The 19,959-nt window shown below is 49.3% G+C and overlaps 2 protein-coding genes across 7 annotated transcripts in view; one reads left to right on the top strand and one right to left on the bottom strand.

The window, feature by feature from the left end:
- The first annotated feature begins 4,383 nt into the window (after positions 1 to 4,383).
- BRD3OS (BRD3 opposite strand) lies at positions 4,384 to 8,291 on the top strand. 2 transcript variants are annotated; one of them, XM_080561686.1, is made up of 2 exons: positions 4,384 to 4,502; positions 4,695 to 8,291. In XM_080561686.1, the coding sequence occupies exon 2, from the start codon at positions 5,379 to 5,381 to the stop codon at positions 5,646 to 5,648; it is 270 nt and encodes an 89-aa protein (XP_080417812.1). In that variant the 5' UTR covers positions 4,384 to 4,502; positions 4,695 to 5,378; the 3' UTR covers positions 5,649 to 8,291. The 2 variants fall into 2 exon arrangements, with proteins under 2 accessions (XP_080417812.1, XP_080417811.1); XM_080561685.1 differs by having other exon boundaries at positions 4,412 to 4,507.
- A 1,108-nt stretch (positions 8,292 to 9,399) lies between these two features.
- The window catches only part of BRD3 (bromodomain containing 3), a 41,244-nt gene continuing 30,684 nt past the window's right edge, over positions 9,400 to 19,959 (bottom strand). For all 5 annotated transcript variants that reach the window (XM_080561657.1, XM_080561659.1, XM_080561660.1 and 2 more), the window contains 5 exons: positions 18,946 to 19,137; positions 17,890 to 18,125; positions 17,070 to 17,362; positions 15,072 to 15,200; positions 9,400 to 14,671 (listed from right to left, as the gene is read on the bottom strand). In XM_080561657.1, the coding sequence (XP_080417783.1) occupies positions 14,556 to 14,671; positions 15,072 to 15,200; positions 17,070 to 17,362; positions 17,890 to 18,125; positions 18,946 to 19,137 (966 nt within the window). In that variant the 3' untranslated portion in view covers positions 9,400 to 14,555. The remainder of the gene's footprint in view (positions 14,672 to 15,071; positions 15,201 to 17,069; positions 17,363 to 17,889; positions 18,126 to 18,945; positions 19,138 to 19,959) is intronic.

Genomic DNA, 19,959 nt, shown 5'->3' with positions numbered 1-19,959 from the left:
GGGGACGGCGCCGAGTTTTCCGGCGGAGGGCTGCCCCTGCCCCCGCTGCGGCCCCACCGCCGGGGCTAGGCGCGCCGCATCGGGCCGGGAACAAAGGGGCCGCCCCCGCGCAACTTCGTGTGTCCCCCCCCCGGCCCGGGGAAACTTGGTGCTGCTGCTGCTTTTGCTCCTGCTCCTCCTGAAGCTGCTGCTCTCGCTCCCGGTGCTGCTCCTGCTTTTGCTGCCGCTCCTGCCCCGGCCCCACCTGCACCGCCGCGGAGCTGCCGCTGGGGCCGCCCCCGCTGCCGCCGCGGGTGGGAATTTGCTGCCCCCCCCCCCCCCGGGCCGAAGCCCCCGCCCCGCCGGGAGGAGCTCCCGGCCCGCCCCCGCCGCCCCTTTGTCTGCGGGAGCGCTGCACGCCTCCTTTCCTTTCTTTTTTTTTTTTTTTTTATTTTCCCTTTTTGCACCCCCCCTCCCCGCTCCCTCCTCCCGGAGCTCCCCGCTCCCCGTCCTGCAGCGGCCCCCCCCCCCCCCCAGCCGCCCCGCTGCTCCGCTCCCCCCGGCCCCCGTTCGCATTTGGGGTCCCCAAGCCCCCCCCAGCACCCCCCCGAGCAGCCGCTGCTTTGTCTGGCCGCGCGCTCCCCCTCCCCGGCTCGTGTTTGGGCTGCAAATACTGCAGGGGAGATGTTTAACCCAAACAAGCGGTCGCGTTCCTTGACTTTCAAACACGAAGACAACTCCTATAATTAATTACCAGCGTATTTATTGCAAACCTCAACGCTCGGCCATTAACTCCTTGGCAGCAAACTCCTGAAAATCTCTAATTTTCACTCGGTGGCTCCCATCCAAATCAGCGCACTTCAGAGCAGCCCCTTTTCAAATCTGTTCTGAGTTTTCTTCGGAGATCCTCTCCCAAGAGTTTGTCGATTAATTTTCGTCCTGGCTTTCCAGATAGCCAAAACCGGAAGCCGAGGCTGGGACGAAGGGAAGCTATTAACCTGGATGTCAAACAAATGCAACGCTAATCTCTTCCAAATGTAGCCAAGCGGAGATAAAGAAGAAAGAGCAACTCTGCTGGCATGACCCTTCACTTCCAGCATGGGAAGGAAGATTCCCTCTGAAGAATGGAAAACAATTGTTTGATATTCCAAGGACAGTTTGGCGAAGCTTTTTTATTTATTTTTTTTTTTTAATATCACGGGAAGTGCTTCTTTTAGCCTGACGTGCTGGCGCTCGGTCTGCCCCTGCTCTGGCTGTGTGCGGTGCCTGGTACGCCTCTGGCAGGGCAGGATGAGTGCGCGTATAATCGGACCAGGAGCAGCATGCATATGCCCTGGCCTCGCAATCAGAGCTACGCCCTGCCCCGGGTATACTCGGGAGCATGCTGATCTCAGCCTGCAGTTCCCCGTACCCTGCGGAGGAGATTTCTCCCCATAACTTTCTCATTCCTGAAGTTCACCGTTCAGCCTCTCTGCCTTGCCTCCCGCTAGGGCTCCAGCAGCACCCACCGGGCAGGAATCACGAGGCCATTGAAAGGCGTGGAGCCCTGCCAGGGATAATTCTGGTTCACTGGATGCTGGTCTGCCCTGTGAGATCAGGTCTGTAGGTAGAGGGCTACAGAGGAGTTTATTATATGCGGATAATTAAAGCTGCTTGCTGTGGCCTGGCTTTTTTTACTGCATAATAAAACCCCTACTTGGCCCCTGGACACTCAGGACCGATCGCTGCAGCTGCAAAGCCAGCAGCTGCGTGGGAGGTGTTGAAGCAAGGACGCTGCTCACCCACCTCTGCAGCAGTAAAAACAGCTGATAGCAGGGATTTTTGATAGTCGGGGAACCAACTGGAAGGCAAGGCTCGGCGAAGAGCGTGCAGCCAGCACGCACTCTTGTGGGCTGCGCGCTGCAGATCATGCAAACGTCCTGAACCGGGGGAGCACGGGACAAGCAGAGAGGATCTAGGCACTGCTTCCAGCGTGAACCTAAAGCCGAAAGGGGGATTGTATAAACTAGAGGAGCACGGGGTGGGTTTTGTGCTAGAGCTGGTGCTCCCCTCTCCTGCCCCTTGGCACTGCTGGGAATGACAGCCAGGGAATGAGAGACAGCCAGGGAATGAGAAACGGCCTGGGAATGAGAGACAGCCAAGGAATGAGAGACAGCCAGGGAACGAGAGACAGCCAGGGAACGACGGACAGCCAGGGAACGACGGACAGCCAGGGAACGACAGCCTGGGGCAGCGGCGGAGCTGCTCGCAGAGGCTGCCACCACCCTCTGGTGGGCACCGAGCGCGCTGCTCCCGGCCCTCGTGGCCCATCCTCGTGTTGCTTTCTCAAGGGAGAGGCCTGAGAGATGGGCGCTGGAGAAATAATCACAGAACTAGTAACAGCAGGGGCATCACGCCTTTTCATCCCCGGGGTCTCAGTAACTCGGTACCAGCAGGAGCCTGTGCTGAGCCGAGGGGTCCCGCGGCAGGGCACGGGGTGCCCGGCCGGGGAGGCAGCAGGGTTTGGGGTCGGAACGGGGCCGTGTGGGAAGGGAACGGCCCTGCACAGAGGTGACAAAGCTGTCCTGAAAGAGGAGGGATGGAGGGAGGAGGGAGGGAGGGAGGAAGGACAGGAGGAAGGAAGGAGGAAGGGAAACGCACGAACATGTGCAAGGAGATTGTACGGTACGAGTGAGCACAAACACGCCTGGGGAATGGCCACCTTTTAACAGCAGAGCATGGATATTGAAGGTGGTGTTTTTATGGCTCCCAGGAGAAGTCCCGAGCCCCCAGTCGGAGCATGCAGAGAAGCTGCCACCACGCTGCCTCTTAGGAGCAGCCATCTGAAAATCTCCCTTAAATACCAGGGCCGTGCCTCCATGAAATCCCCATTTCTGGGTGTCCGTGGATTGCCATTGCCACCTTCTGGATCAGACGGCGTGTGCACCAGCCTGTCCCAAAGGACACCCATCCCCAGCTGGGTCCCGGCTCCCCGAGCAGGAGCTGTCAGCGGTCACCGTGCAGCCGGGTGCCGCTTACATCGCGCCCTGAGACTTCGTGGGCTCCCTTCTCCAACTATTTTAGGAAAGCTGCGGGAGGCACAGCTCGGCCAACACGGTGCTCGGCAGTGGCTCTTGCTCAATCCTCAAGAGGGACAGGTTGCACGGCTGCAGCTGGTGCAGGCAGGGAGGAGGAAGATGCAGGCAGGGAGGAGGAAGACGCAGGCTGCACACCCCACGTGGACTATCAGGGTTGAAGTGCTGCTGTTAAACTACAAATATTCACCCGTGCAGACAGTGATTGTCTGTCTGGCTCGCCGCCTGCTGTAAACACCTGATCGACCTGCCCAGACAGCTCGTAGCCTGGAAGAGTGATTGCAATTATCCTCCTGCTAGCAGCCCTGCGCTCCTGCCAGGACAGCTCGAGGCTGCTCTGGAGCTCCCAAACCCCCGGGCACCCAGAGCAGCCGATGGGGGTGAGTGCCTGCAGCCTGGCAAAGGAGAGCAGGAAAGTGAGCGTGGGGCGGCCCGATGCTGGCGAGAAGGCCAAAAGGGATCCTTGCCTTGCCCAGGCAATGCAGCCATGCCGTTTATCGGCCCCTTCTGCCGTGCTCTGAGTTGGATGGTGACAGAACGGGTGATATTTCAGAGGAGACCGAGACACCTCACCCGTGCCAAAAAAGCAAATCTGGTTCCACTCAGTGATTTCACATTTTGCTCTGCAGCTTCCACAGGGTGCGGCCTGGGCTGGCTCCTGTCTCTGCTCTGCTAGCGGGAGGGGATCAAGCGGAGTCGGGACATCTCCAGTGCTGACCATGTCCATGCGTGTTCATCCTCCCGTTGTCCTTCCTTCCTTCCCTCCTCTTTGCGCTGGGTCTAAATCTGTGTGCAGGGAATTGCCGTGTGCCTTGTGCCTCCCCTTGACGGGAAGCAGGGAGTAATTCCTTTTCTCTCTCTCTGTGCTTCCGCACGGCCTTTGCTTATTTTTTTTCCTTCCTCCTTTCCCCTTTAATTAAATTATCCTTATCTCACCCCGTGAGTTGTTTTTTCCCTTTCCAGCGTACTTTCTTCCCCCCTTCTAAGGATGGGGAGCGTGAGAGCGGCTGGGGCGGTGTTCGGCTGCCCAGCAGGGCAAAAACCCCACCAGGGCGCTGCGTTAGCGGGCGGCAAGAAGCTTGGGAGCTTACATTTAGCTCCCCCAAATAATAATAATAATAATAATAAGTTAATTATTATTAATAATAATCTCCCTTCGCTCAGCTCTCTTGCAAACAACTCCCGCCCCGTGCCGGGGGACCCCGAGATGCTGCTGTCGGGGCGCCGCTCGCCCCGGGGCCAGCACCGGGAGCGGCTGGGGGCGGGCAGGAGGCGAGCACCAGCCCCCCCCCGAACCCCCCCCGGTCCTCCCCGGCCCCGCCCCGGCCCCGTCCTCTCCCCCCGCCGGCGGCTGCGGCTCCTCCCCGCCGTGATGCGCTCGGGAGGCGCCTCCGCAGCCGCTCCGCGGAGCCGCGCCGGGGCCGAGCCGGGCCGGGCCGGGCAGCGCAGGCACGGTGGGGCCGGGGGGGCTCGGGGCAGGGAGCGCCCAGGGGTGGGGGGCACCCTAAAGGGGGGGCAGGGGGCGTGGGCGGTGGGAAGCCCGTGGAGGGGTGGGAAAAGGGTGGGGGGGGTGGGGGGGGAAAGGGTGGGCAGTGCCAGGCCTTGCTGTGACCCTCGCTGTGTCCCCCCCCCCCCCCCCAGGTTGAAGCCCCCCGGAGCGGCGCTGTCGGGAGGTGATGGGTGGCCCAGGAGGGCTGCGGAGACCTGGAGGCAGCGGCTTCGGTTGCGTTCGGCGATATCCATCAAGGCGGCACTGGGGGAGCGCCGGGCTGGCGTCGGCGTGAGGTCACGCAGGGGTGCTGAGGTCACGCAGGGGTGCTGAGGTCACGCAGGGGTGCTGAGGTCACGCACGAGGTCCCGCACGGGCCTGGATGCTGCCGGTGGCCGTTTAGCTGTGCCCTACATTTTGGGGCTCCATCCTTTGGAGAGGCGACACTCAGCCGGAGCCGCTCGCCCCGTCACTCCCGGCTGTCGCGCTCGCCCGCGCCGAGATGCTTCGTGTGCCCGGAGCCAGCAGCTCGCGTGCGCTCGGCCCCTCTGCAAGATGAAACGAGCAGCAGTACCACCGCTGGATGAGCTTCTGGAAGCCCTGGCTTGTTCCCTAAGCAAGGCCAGGCTGCCCGCTGTGATTTTCGGGTGTGCACATCCCCGTGCCCTCTTCTGAGGGGCGCTGGCACCGGTGTACGGCTTGCAGCCCCCAGGAGCTGTGCCCCTGGGGATGTCCTCCCCTGAGCACCAAGCTGCCGTCGGTCTGCACCGCCCCAGCGGGGTGTATTTGGGAGCTGCCGGGAGGAAGATCTCGCCTTTGAAGGTGCCCTTGAGCAGATGACTGACAAGGTGATGAACGGGAGGGTGCCCCTGCCTGAAAAAGCCTTGTCCGAGGGCTACGCCCGGCTGCGCTACAGGGACACCTCGCTGCTCATCTGGCAGCAGCAGCAGCAGAAGCTGGAGTCAGCGCCGCCCAACACGTACCTGAGCCGGAGCCGCAGTATGTGGTACTCGCAGTACGGCAACGAAGCCATCCTGGTGCGGGACAAAAACAAGCTGGATGTCCCCAGGGACACGGGACAGTCCAAGTTTTGTGCTATCATGTAATTCCGGCGGCTCGGCGTCAGGAATCTGCACGTGGAGACGAACCAGACCTGCATCAAGCTGGGAGCGGAGGGCTCGCACCGTCCCACCAGACCTGCGGCTAAGGCCGGGGGTGGGATAGGTCAGGAAGGCTGCTGGAAATTTATGTTTATTTTTTGCTGTAGGTAGTGTCTGATTTTGCATGTTGTTGAGCGTGTATAACAAAAACAGCCTCGCTCAGGAACTGATGGGCCTGTGTTTGCCGCCTAGCATCATCGGCAGGGTCCGTGCTGGACCATGTGTTGCTTGTAAGTGGCTTGTGTACCGTGAACAACACCCGCTGCCATTTGGGAACTGTCCCCAGCAGGCACTTTACCTTGCTAGTCCTTAGGCATTGCCAAAGCTCTGCGAACGCTGGTGGGAGACAGGCGAGTCTAGATTGGTTTCCGCTGAGATTAAGATTTTAGGAAGATTATCTGCTAACATACACAGCCAGTACTTGTTCTGCTTGCCCTGTCTGCCTTTAATTACTTCCCTGGAAGTGGTCTCTTAGAACCAGGTCATGAAGTTAAATGATTTATTGGGCAACGGGAAGAGGGAAAAAATGTGTTGAGAATTTTATCTTCAAAATACTTAACAGGAAAGGTGCTTTGCAGCTTCATCCTCTGCGAAGCGAAGTGCCCTTTCAGTTTGGAATCACAGAAATAAATCACAGACAGGACTTCTGGAGCCAGTGCAGCCGAGTCCCTTCCTGCAGCAAGATCCCCAGCCCCAGTAAAGCTTGCACGAGCCCCAGCTAATGCTCCAGGAATGTATTGCCAGGTGAACCACCTGAGAGGGAGGGACAGGCCTAAGAGAGCAACAGGAAGAAAGCTGCTGTAAATACACACATCTCCTGCTGGGGGGTATCGGGACGCTCAGGCACGGGGAGTACGTACCTGCAGCCAGAGATCAGCTACAGAAAAAAACAGCCTACTGAGGTTTGCTTTGCATGTAGGTTTTAAGACATGTAGGAGCTTGAAATAATTTCTAATTCAGGTTGGATAACATCTCTTGCTTTAGCAGATTTGGTACACGTACACTGTGTGTGGCAGCATTTGTTTCAACCAACTGAAGGGTTTTAGGAGACAAAAATACTCCAGTTATACCTCTTAGGAATGGATCCTGCTCTCAGGTTGTTGCTGTTGGAGCCGAGTCCCTAACTTCCTCATGACAGGGTCAAGCTGAGAACCCAACCCAGCAAGCACCTAAACCTTTCTTAACGACAAAGCAGTACCACTTCCAGGGTTGTTCATTATGTTCCCAGGGTTCAGCATTAAAGCGTAACATCGGGCTGAAGTCACAGGCTCCACTTTAACATTCTGCCTCAGGCATCGTCCTGCAGGCTGAGCCCCGTGTGCTCAACCCAGCAGTACTTGGACATGGGCTCAACTTCAAGCAAATCAGTATTTGATGTTGACTTCAAGGTGGATTATTTACCTGCCTAAAATTAGGCATAGTCAGTACTGCTATTATATTTATCTAAAACCTCTCCCGTTAAATATTTTTCAAGCACTTTATTTTTTTTAGCATAGCAAAGAAGAATTTTCTCCACCTCTCCTGTGCGCATTAAATGCACAGACACTGAAGTTTGCTGAAGTTGATGTGTTGAGCAGAACATACCTGTGTCACCGTGCGATCAGAGAGGTTTGATGTACTCAGCCCTGATCGGAGCAAGTATATTCACTGCAAAAAGTGGGCAGCTCTTATTTTTAATGTAACTATTTATGCATGTGTTAATGTTTGGTACCTTGTGTGTGCGCTCATAAAACTGAACCTGCTGAGATGGACCTCAGTGCTTCACAGCCGTAGGCATCGCTCTGCACGCTCAAAGAGTCCTCTTGATCTTGGCAGGATGAGCTCTAGCTGAGAAATATTTTCGGTGAATGTTTTTTCAGCTGGGGAAAAAGCACTCAACAGGATTCACAACACTAACTAGACTCCGAAAGCTGCTAGCGGGGCGGCAGAACCGCTCTACGGAGCGGGCTGGTTAAGGCAGGGCACTGCCTGGGACACGAGGCGCACCCGGGGCTCCAGACGGGCGAGCACTTAGAAAAATGGGCAGGAGCCTGGCCCCAGGGCTCCCCTGGGAAGTGCAGAAGCAACCTGGTGAGGCAGAATTGGGCTCAGGGTCTTTCCAGCAGCCCAGGGGAGCGCCCTAACCCGGGGAGTTGAAGGAACTAGGGAGAACAACAGCACATTCCCAAAGCCAGCTGTTCGTTTTCTTTACTTTTCTTATAGAAAAATCACATTTATTTTTTTAATTTCAGTAAGAAAGATGATTATTTTGGGTATAATCAGTCCCTTTTTGTTTATGTGGCTGGTAAACCAAAATTCAGCTTACTTAAAGCGTTAAACTATTCAGGAATAAAAGCTTAAGTGTGTGCATAAGTTCTTCCCGGACTGAGGGTAGACAGGACCGTAAGAGAAGTGTGACTTGTTCTTCCCTCTCATGCCCGTGAGTGTGAGTGCAGTTTCCGTAGCTGTGTCCTCATTAGTCACAGCAGGGTTGTGGGGTGGCTGCAGGGAAGTGAGCAGTTCTGTAAGGCAGGTGGGTCGTATTAATGCACTTGTTTAAAATGCTGTTTTAGCCTCTTTGGTTAAGTGCATTAAAATTATTTAAATGCATCATTGCGTGCAGGTGTGCATTTTTCTTCTGCGTGTTCAGCAGCTGGGCATTACCTCAGGTAGTGGGGGGGCCCCGCTGAAGCCACACCACTACTGAAGAAGATCACTTGTGGAGGCAGCAGCCTCACAGGAGAATTTTAAAGTCTAGGTTGAAGAAAAAAAAAAAAGAAAAAAAAAAACATTTCCTTGGAGTGGGGGGAACAACTGACAATGCACAGCTGCACTGATACAACAGCTAAGCAGAACAGGTTTGCTGAAACCTGAGTGATCACGGCTTTTAAACCCAGCGAGCAGGAACAGGGTTAGAGAAAGATTAACCCTGCAGGAACCTGGCTGTTGTAACCCCTACTGTATAAATAAACCACTAGGCATGCATCTGAGAAAGCGAACAGAAAAAAAACAACCTCCAGCAACCAAAATAGCTTTTGGCCACCATACAGCAATGTCAAGACTGCGCTGTGAATGCGATCAGCCGCCGTAGGACCCCCATTCCCCAACTGCATCTCCTATGTCCTGGTTGCCCTGGGCTCACTGACCTGCGGGGCAGCTGCAGCTGGTGGGAAATTCCCTCTGGTTTCTTCAGGTCTTGGTGGCTGGAAAATAGTCAGCATTAAACTTGGGTGAGATTTTCAACCTCCTCTTATTCAGCTCAACTTACCTCTATCAGGTGCAATTCTCACAAGGTGAGGCCCCTTCAGATCACAGGCTTTTCTAGGCGGGGAAAAAGTCCTTCCTAGGCTGCCCCCTGCATTAAAGCAGCCTGAGATCCTCACCAAAAAAAGGTATATTTAGCACATGTCAGGTACTGAACTGTGATTCAGAGACCCCCCAGGCCAAGCTGGCAGCACCCCAGACTTGCCCTCTGCTTGCAGTTTGCCCCCATGAGTGCCGCACACCATGCGTGCTAACAGCTGGGCTTGCTAAATAACTTCCAAATTATTTCATGGCACTAGGATCCTTAGCATTTTTGTTTGTTTGGTGGCAATGCTGCTCAACCAATTGCTAGGTCAAAGCCCTACTGGTTTTCAGCTGAGCTGCAACACCTGAAAGGGAAAATGAGGAAAGGGAGAGGAGAGGGGAAAATATAGTATAAAACTGCACACACAAAACAATTTTTCTTTTTATTATGAAAACAAAACAAATGCCCCAGGACCAGGGTCCATTACCAGTAACATCAAAGATTACTTTCTAACTTTTTTTAAAAATTCTGTTGTGTTTGAGGCCAGCAATTTGCAATAAACAAGCTAAACTACTTACATTGACTTTTTTTTTTTTTCCAGTAACTGACATTTACAGGAATATACTAGAAATGGCACTAAAAAGTTTTAAGAAAAAGTTACGGTAAATTTGCATGCACATCATACAGAAAAGTAACATTTTTTTTAAATATTAAAAAAAAGGAAAAACAAAACAAATACAACAACAAATCTTTCTGGATTGGTTATGCCAGTATCAGGGATAAGTTCTAAGTGGCCTGTGTCAAATCCTAGCTGGTGGTTTATTTATTTTTTTAAAATGACATTTAAAAAGATATGCAAATACCATTTTTGCTTTAAACGCATCTCATTGTTTTACAAGCAAGATAATGCTGCTAGTGTAACGAATCCTCGCCCTAAATTTATCTTCAACAATGCAGAGCCTGCCCAGTTAGCCCTAGTGGTAACTGCTTGTGTATTAGAGTATTTCTTTTTTTAAAATTCATTACTAAAAAGGTTGTGTTGTTTGTGTTTTTTTTTTGTCATGCCCCAATCCCTTCCCCCCTAGCTCCAACCCCAGCTTTAAAAAACATCATTCCTTTCAAAACAAGGAAAAAATTAAAAACTGGTCTAAGAGTCCCCAAAACAGAGAAAGAACTAGATTAGGTAACTGCAGTCTGCTTCTACCACATAGAGAACATGGAAAGAGACCTCACTGGGTAACTAATTTGTATATATACACGCACACACGTGCTTGTGTATGTGTGTGCGGGTGCGTGCAGCTATGGTACACACACCCCACAAACACCAGCTACATAGTCCTGAAATATCAGTTCTACAGTTACAAACCCTGTCGGTAGGAAAGTTTAAAATCACATCAATACAAAACTGAAAAGATTTTGTATAGACAACATTTGGTTAGCAGAAAACTGTCGTACTCGACAGATTCCTTTAGTAGATAAACCAGGGCCTGAGCCCACGGGATGCGGATCTCCCTCTGGTCCCACTGAGCCTACATCTGATGGTATGCCAAGAGACAGGCTGACCTTACAATCAGATAAAGTTTAACAAAGTTTTTAAAGGTGCAGTAATGCTGGTTGATTGGTATTAGGTCTGGTCAGATATTGTTTTGTCAAAACAGGAATTCTTCAGAAAAAACAGTTTCAATAAAACTATGTGTGTATGTATACATATGAAATCATACTGATTTCAGTGAAATTTCCCCTGGAAAACAAAGTTAAACTTTGTTCATTCAAGAAAAAATCCTACCATAAAAAATTCAGTCTTTTTCATTCTGAAGTTTAAAAATGCCATTTCAAATGTTACTTACACATTTGATCATTTCCAAGTTATTTCATGACATCTGGACTGACATGTCATGCAATACAAACTCAGTTAAATAAATGCTCTATTGTTTCCGTTTCCAACTCATTAAGGGCAGCTGCTACTTACTACGGACTGAAAACATCTCTTCTTTCCAGGAGACACTCTGATCTGGATGTAAAAGAGGCACCACTACTGACATATCAGGAGATAATGAGCACTACAAACAATACGAAAATGAAAAAAATGTAAGAACATTTTGCAGTGAAGAGTCACCAATTTTTTTCCCCCCTGAAAAACGAAGGTCACGCCAAACCGGATTTCTCCTGTGATCTGCCATTCATTGGAAAACATCTTCCTTTCCATGAGAGTTTTCCACCAAATAGAGAAGCCCAAGCTGCAGCTGGCTTATCGAGGATAGTCAGGTGCTTCTTCATCTTTCTTTTTTGTTTTCTTTGCTCGTTTTCCTTGCAAATCCCCAGGCTAGGACAAGTTTGCCAACTAAAGCAGGGATCCTCCTCCGGCGCTGCAGACAGTCCCAGGCCAGGCCCCTTTCCATCACTTCACGCTCGTCCCCAACCCTTCGGCTCCAACCTTTCCACTCATTCCCAGGACAGACCTATGTGTCCGGGCGGGATGTCTGCACCCTGGCCGCAGCGTCAGGGGACGGTGGCGTGCTGCAGAGCCGGGTCCTCGGGCTTTGCGTGGTGGTGATGCTGGTGAGAGCAGCTGCTGGCGGGCCGCCACTGCCTCCAAACACTGGCTGGGGGTTGTTCTCTGCACAGGAGCACCTTTTGTCCAGGGCGACCATCACCTTACATCCACGGCACAGCTCAGGTGAATGCAGGCGGGAAAGGATTTCAGCAGGGAAAGCTGGGAGCCTGTTTCTCCAAGCTGTCGTGGTATTGAATTGGTAGCAATTAATTTAATTAAAAATACCAGTTTGTTTTGATAATGCAAGTCTCAGACACTAGGAGAAAGACAAATGAAAACCAAGCCCATTACAAAAAACTAGGCTTAATTAGGTGTATATTACATCTCCTTGTAGTAAAATTCTGAAAATATATTACTAAGTATCTGTCTAGGGGAAGGTGTTTTTTTAAGGGCAGAATTTAAAAAAATATAGCAACTAAAAATAACTTCATCGTTAACGGAAAAGAAAAATCATTAATTTCAGCAAGAATCAGAACACACTAGTTCATGCATTTTCCAACACTACAGGAAACTCAATCTGCAAAGACCTGGAGGGTTTTCTGCCAGTGGGCCAAGCACCCCAGCAATTACAAAACGAGCTGAGGACGTCCAGCAACTTACAGCTGTTTACAGCAGCAGAGCACCTCTCTTTCAACCCTTAGCAGAAAACGGTAATTCCTTTCTACAGCAAACTGCGGAGAGTGCTATTGTCACCATACAGATAAAAGACGCGGACGGGGCCAGTAGGCTGTATGAGATGCACACCTGAACAACCTGAAATGCTGATCCTTGAAAGATGGATTTTCTAAAGGCCAGATGCAAGGACAAACTTCTTGATAATCCCATCTCCTAAGGGTCTGGCTAATAAAACCTCAGCCGATGGGCACTAAGTGACTGGCAGCTGAATGCGGATGCAGTAAGTGCAAACCATGGAGTGCTAATAGCAGGCTGGCCCCGCAGCCCCCTGGCTTTTCAGCAAAGGGCTATCCCCCAGGCTCCACGCTTCCCAGCACAGCAGCTCCTCTCCTAGCTCTTGGAGGCTGACTGTGCAACAAAAATCCTGTGCCAGGGCTGAGGAGCCCTCCAAGGCCACTCCTCAGCAGGGTGAAGTTTCGGGCTACGCCACAGCAGAGATGCAGCCTTAGGGGCTGGTGCTGGGAGAAGGAAAGGCATAACTTTCTGTTAAACTCTGTATATTTTCTTTACAATAAAAAGCTAAAAAGGTAAGAATTTACAATAAATTTCTGCCCCTCAGAAATACAAATACAAATTTTATATAATTATAGAACTGGTGTTCTCCTAAAATTGGATTATAAAATCAAACCCCACACTGTTCTACCAAAAAAATGGAGAGGGGGAAGACCTGTGGAAATAATACAGACAAAAAATGTGCTGCATCAAGGAATTACATCTACCTGTATGTCTTCAAAATTTGTACAAAACAGGAAATAAAGGGGCTGGAGTGAAAAGAGGAAAAAAAATGAACACACAAAACATGACAGAGCACCAGATACACAATAGACTGGACTGTAGCACCTGTAGGTATAAAGTCCAATGTATTTAAATAACATGTTTATTTTTTTTTGTTGGTTTCTTTTTTTTTTTTTAATCTGGTTCAAACCACATTAAAAATCTGCATTTCTGCTGGTCTTGTTGTTTTTTAGTAAATTTTAAATGACCAATAGTGTTTAATAAATAAAGTACTTATATATACATGAAATTAGGGACAGTGGAAACAGAGTGTATTGCAGCAGTGCAGGTTGAAACATTCGGCTGACTCGTAAGAAATTGATAGCCTCAAAAAAATTGCCTCTAACCCCCCCCCCCCCCCCCCTCCCTTACTATTATTGAGGTAAACATTTCAGTGTCTGGAAACCTGCTTTCTGTGTGACACAGAAGTAGCATTCCCTTTCTAGGAGCTCATTGCAGATACAAAATAAGGGGAAAAACAAAGGAAAAGACAAAACCAACATCCCTCTCCAAGTCCCCTGCCAGCTCAGCCTCAGCTGGAGCTCAAGTGCTCTTTTATTTTAAGCCCAGACTGAGGTGCTTGTCATGGAGAAAGTACTTAAGCATGTGTCTAATAACGAGCACATGACGCCTTGGTCACTCTGCAGGGATCACTCCTTGAGGTCCAGCTGAGAACTTGCAGCCAAAAACTGTTTTCAATTAAATGAAAACTTTCATAGACAGTGTCAATTTCCTGGAAATCATCTATTTGATGTTAAAAATAACAGTTCCAAGAAACCTGAGTGTCCCTCGCTCTCTTCTTACCAAAATATTCCCAAGAAAAAATAAAAATTTTAGTGGAAAAGACTAGAAATGCAGACACTTCTATTGCTCATGTGCTTAAAATTAAGTCCATGCTTAAATACCTTCCTGAACAGGTGCCTATGGCCTCTACGAATATTAACAAAAAATGTTAGCAATCCACGGTACGTGAGAATTTTTTGTTTTTATGTAAAAAGATGATAGCATCTGACATTTTCATCACACTGTAGACTTTGAGATTAAGAATACTAGTGCTAATAACAAATACACCAACTAGTTCCAAAGCTAACATCTTTCAGATACAGTACCATTTTACAGAGATTTCTTTTTAAAAAAAGACTTTTTTTTCTTTGTGTGAGCCGGGTGGGCTTATTAAGAGAACATTTCTGGGGAGAGGGAAGGGGCAGGAGGGAAATGTACTACAAACCTTGCAGAACCTTCTAGTGATCTCCTGCTAAGAGTTCCAAGTTCTTCCATTTTCAACAAATCTTCTTTAGTTAAAATGTATTTTAGAGACTTTATGCAAAGGGAACTATTTGTCATAAAGTCTAGTCACACACACACGCACACGCCAAGATCTTTGACCTATTAAAAGAGCGCCCCCCAAAAAAATGGAAGATACCTTTTATAATACTGAATTAAAAAATAAAAAAAGTCAGAGAGGAAAAAAAAAACCTGACCACCGTGGAACAAGAGCAGTATATTAAGGAGAGAAAGGAACACTGCAGAGCATCGGTGAGAGTGATGTCCATTTTGTGTTTTGTGTCTAAGTGTCCATAACTCATTCGGAATCACTGCTGTCCGAGCTGGAGCCGCTGGAGCTGCTGCTCCCAGACTCAGAGGAGCTGCTGCTGCTGAGCCGGGAAGGGCCTCCAGAGGGAGCAGAGCCGGATTTTTCTGCAGGAAGAGAGGCAGTGAAGCAGTTATTTGCATGGAACTGAACTAGAGAAGGTTTGCCCACAGCTTTTCTCATCCACTGCTTCATTTACAACCTCGCTTTGCACAGGCAGCATATTTACCCATTAGCTTTGCTCGCTGGAACGGGGCCTGGCCCGCCAGAGGATGAATCGCCTCCAAGACACCTCCTGTTTAACTCCAAGGGGAGCTTCCACCCAGACGGGGATCAGAGCAGACCCCACACAGCAGCTCTGGTGCCCAGCAGCAGCTCTCTGTGTGCCCACACTAATGACAGCTATCACAGATAAATCCACGGCTACCAGAAGGCAGGAGCTTTGCCTTAGCGAGGCACACCACAGCTTTCCAGGCACCGGTAGCACAGTAGAACCACAGCCATTACCTTTCTTCGCAGGTTTCTTGTTGTTGTTCAGCTGCCCGCTGACGTCCTGTAATCGTTTTTCTAGTTCTTTCTTCTTTTCCTGAGCTAACTCTTCTTTAGACTTTGCTGCTTGCTTTTTTCCGCTTGCAGCTGTGGAGGAGGAATGCACAATTTCTGAAACTGCATGGTTGTGGGTGAAAAAGAGTGGACATCGCTATTTTACAGGGCATGTACGGCTGTGCGAGCACTCTGCAGTGACACTGCTAAGATCAAGTGACCACACAGCAACTACACATCCCAGATAGAGGACAACACACGAAGTTGTCTAGATTATCCAATCACCAATCATCCTGTAACATGCACTTTAAGAGAGACCTTCTGGAAAGTGTTTTAGAAGATAGAAATATCCATGTAATAACCTTGTAGTTACAGGTTACTTACCAGCCAGTTATATGGTCAATAGTTACACATTTGTAATTACAGAATTGTTACATGGGTTTTCTGCCCTGTAAAATAAAGTGTCCCATTAAAGGTTGTCAGAAGGAAGCATCTGCCATTAAAACTTTAAGACACCTCACACAAGAATCGACTGTGGTTTACGTTGATTTAAATATAAAACAAAACAAAAAGTTAAAAACCAACAGAGGCGAAAGCTGGCAAGACAACAAGAACATAGCGGCATCAGTTCGGATGGAAATGGTAAGAAGTACGAGCACTACTCATGCTCCTGAGCGGAAGAAATATCACTCAGAGGAGGAGTAATTGAACACAGGTGTTGGCCAGTATCAGAAGCAGACAGAGGCCGTATATTTTGCCGGATCCAGCAAGGAAATACCTACGTTTCTGTGCACTGTTTTAAAGCAGTATTTTTATTTTTTTAGAGAAATCTGGAAAGCAGAGTGCTAAGAGGGTGCGCCCCTGAACACTAGAATAGGCAGCAGACAGCAGGAGAGTCTGGCCATGGTCAGGAATTAACGCTGTGTCTGTGGGCCAGGCTCACCAGCCAGCCAGCTCCGGACAGGCTGGGCGCAGAGGATTGGACGGACAGACATCTGATGTTGTGTGTTACTCCATGCTTTGACTCCAAACCTAATTCCTAACAGCTCTGGAAAATCCTTTCCTCAGCTATTCCACCAGTGAAGGGGAGTGGGGGCAGAAATCAAACCAGTACTGAAAAGCAAAAAGAAGGGCCGAAGTCTGAGCTTTGCTTAAGCCACCTGAAAGTCCTGTGGTGAGGAAACAGTGCTGTGGAAGAGCTGTGAATAGCTATCGGTTATATTATACTCTTAACAGGACAACTTCCTCTTAACCAAGAAGCAGGAGGATTGAGTCAGGACCACTTCAGGTTAAGAAGCACCCTACTGCTATTTAGCTGGAGCCAAATTCTCAAGGGGCTACAACAACTCACCCTGTGTCTGAGGCACAGAGAAAAGCCTGTACTGTACAGTACTGTACACTCACCAGTGCATTAACATTCACCCCCTCATCTATCACTGAGGATTATATGGTAATCAGGCCATCTAGGAATAGCAGCTTTGGCACAAACATACAACTGAGACACATCCAGCATCCTTAGGTAACCCAGGTGACTTTGTGCGAGTCATTTATTCCCTTGGAGTTTTGGATTCCAACCACACTTTTTTTTTTCCTTCCTAATTAGGTGATAAACTATTCAGGATAAGGAACCAATCCTTCCAGGTATCGTTCCAGGTATATGCACATTACACCCAACACAATGAGACCGAAACCTTTGTAGTGCCTTCTAGATCAGTAATAAAGATATCACACAGGTCTTGCAGAGGAACAATAGTCCCTCCAGGTCTCCATGAGAGGGCATCATGAGAAGAAAGAACAGAAAAACCAGAACATTTCTGCATATTTTCTCTGGGAGAAAATCTCTAAAAATCCCTGTCATCACATACCCAGCAGCTGGATAAGAGAATCTCAACAAACATGCCCCGACTCCAAAGCTGAGCCCAAGAGCTGGTTGGGGAACGCGTGCCCCAGGAGGTAACTTACAAAATGGTTTCCTTTGTTTTTTCTGTAAACAAGATTTCACGTATCTCTCCAGTTCTCGCAAAGTTGTGGGCTTCAACGTTTCAAAATCTATTTCTATCTCGTCGGGGTTGGAGTCCCTGAGGGAAGGTTCCCGCGACTGGATGATGTGCACCACCCTGCCCAGCTTCTCCCCGGGCAAGCGGTTGATGTCCAAGCTGAGCTGTCGTTTCTCATCATAGGTCATGGGCAGGCCTTCCTCCTCCTCGTCCGAATCATAGCTTGTAGACGCCTGTTTGCCTCCTTTCTTGGGCTGCCTGGGGAGGTTGGCAAGCATGGAAACATTCATGGGTATATAAAGAGCAACGAACTCTTCTACTCCCCTTCCAACAAACATCTCAATGCTTTTGGCTTTGAACCTCTAAGCCAGATAGCTTGAACAGCACCACAAAAAAGTTCAGAAATCTGAGATCAGCTGTTCTACTCCTATTATATTTTAGTGCTGTGAGGCACGACAACAAGCCCAAGTAGCAGCAGGGGGGCAGCAATGAAATAGCATGTTCTTGCCGGCTAGGCAAAAGACAAAAAGCAAAACCTTATCTGAGAGTGATTGGGCAGGGATTCTGAGAGAATCAGACAGTGGAAATGTGATGGCTCTGCTGCCAGCCCTAACTTAAAAACTCCCTGAGGTTGTCTGGGAACAGAGACACTATTCAACTGCGAGTTAACTGTGCTGACAACCGAGCTTCACCAGGGAATTCAATGGGACAAAAAAAGGGACAAAACTGGGCTGAAGGCTCTTGGTATTCCCACCTAAGGCAAGTTGCGGGAGGCAAGCTCTCACCTGTTAGCTGTGGTCGTGCTGTTTGCTTTTTTAGCTGGGGCTTTCTTCTGCTGGGCTTGTTTCGGTGGTTGAGCCACCTTGGGTTTCTTCTCCTCCTCAGCTTTTACTTTGTGCTTTTCCTTTTCCTTCTCTTTGTCTTTCTTTTTCTTCTCTTTTTCCTTCTTCTCTTTTTTTTTCTTTGGTTTGTTCACTGGTGCTTGTGACAATGCAGCTAGCTGTTCGTGGACAGCCTTTAGCTTAGGAGAGAAAAGTGAAAAACTAGATCAGACTGTGAGGCAAGATAACTGATGCCCCCACATACACTTCCTCTATATCCTGGACTTGTAAATATATCCCAAAGTTAGTGATCAAGCAGTTACTGATTGGACTTAGCAAGCTTTGCTTGAAGTTCTTTAAAGAATGCAGTGCAAATGTGCAGAAACTAACTGAAAACTTAATTCTTGCTTTATAGTAGCGAATAAAAATTAAGCTTAATAGCTCAGTCTAGAGTGCTGGCAATGTGGACTCTGAAATGCCAGATTCCCTTCTTGGGTCTCCTATTAACTTGCTTTGAGACACTGGATAAGCCATTTTATTAATGCTTTGCTGCATTAAGGTAGTACCTACAACCACTGCATATCTGCGTAATAAAAAAGGCCATGGCTCAGAGCTTGTAACAGTCAAAACGGCTTCTGTAGATGAGGTACAGAGTGAAAATATCACACAGGAAGATTGTGACGGGTGTCACTGTGCCTGAGCTCTCATACCAAATGGGGGTCACGTTGCTTACCGAGATCCCCAGTATTGTGTGCTCCTTCATTCATGATGGCTGAACACTTTGGGACCCCCAGAAAGTACAGAACCATTCTCAAAGCTGATGTTATCTCAAGGAAAACTAACATCACATCAAAACTACACTTATTTCACAGCTGGGAGTTCTTCCCCTTGAGCTGGCAGAAGGGGAGATCGCTCTGCTGCACCGCAGACTAGATGGGATTTTTAAGAAAGAAAAAAAACCCTTTCTGCTAAGCCTTTTCTACTGCACAAACACACACACAGCTTGGCCACTACAATAACCTGCTCCTGGAGCTCCGCCAGCCGAGTCGCTCGCTCTTCTTCTGAGTCTGAGCTGTCTGAGTCGGAAGAGCTCTCCTCGCTGCTGTGGCTGCTTTCTGTGCTTTTGCTCACAACTGGTGCTGTTGGAGGAGGAGGAGGTGGGGCCTCTGCAGGCTCATCAGGCATCTTTGCAAACCTCATCTCGAAGACATCCTACAAAAAAAGGGGGAAAAAATGGTGACAAAGGAGCCTCAGCCACAAAGACCTCATTCTTGTCTTTTAAACACAACAGACACCCCACCACGGGTCAGGGTCCTACTGCACTAAACAAGGGGCTGTAGCAGTAAATAACAAAATACAGTGAGCACTCTAGAGCAGGGGTTGAAATCGTCATAGTAAGATATAGTTCCTCCTCTCATCAAGGACAAAATTAGTGTTGCAGTGGGATAGGAATAGGCAGGGGAAGGTTACTGAATCTCCCTCTGAGATCCTTTTGTGGCTGGGAAGGTTGCGGAGGGGTGACGGGGCTCTCACACCTCCGCTTCCTGGGAGGCTTCTGCATCTTGTCTGCACCAGCCTCTTCCAGAGAGGGGCACTAGACTAAACGGATCTGACCCGTTCTGGCTTTTCTAACAAACTTCCCTCTAGGTTTGGCTTCACTCTTTGCTGCTCCTCTGCTCAGCAGACTTCTAAATTGGTCTTTAGCTCTTCCATAAAGGTCAGGGAGGAAGCTCAGCCTCTGCATGCCAACTGCACAGCTGGTCTTAATGCCAGGATACCCCACACCCTATCCAAAGGCTGAAGCACTCGCTCTTGTACTGTACATTGCACAGTTTTCAGCTCAATTTCTTGCACAATTTCTCCCAGCTTTTCCAAGGTGCATGTACAGAGGGGTACACATACTCTGTAAGCCCAAGAAAATACTCCCATTATTTTATACAGCAATGATTATAACATTTTAGGAATGGCATTGGGCCATGCCACGTGAAGAACACAACGGTTCTGCATCAGAGATTATCTAAAGGCTCTTTTCGA

This window comes from Anser brachyrhynchus (genome assembly GCF_964034855.1).
Source record: "Anser brachyrhynchus genome assembly, chromosome: 19".
Taxonomy (NCBI): domain Eukaryota; kingdom Metazoa; phylum Chordata; class Aves; order Anseriformes; family Anatidae; genus Anser; species Anser brachyrhynchus.
This window is presented reverse-complemented; position numbering and strand designations above follow the sequence as displayed.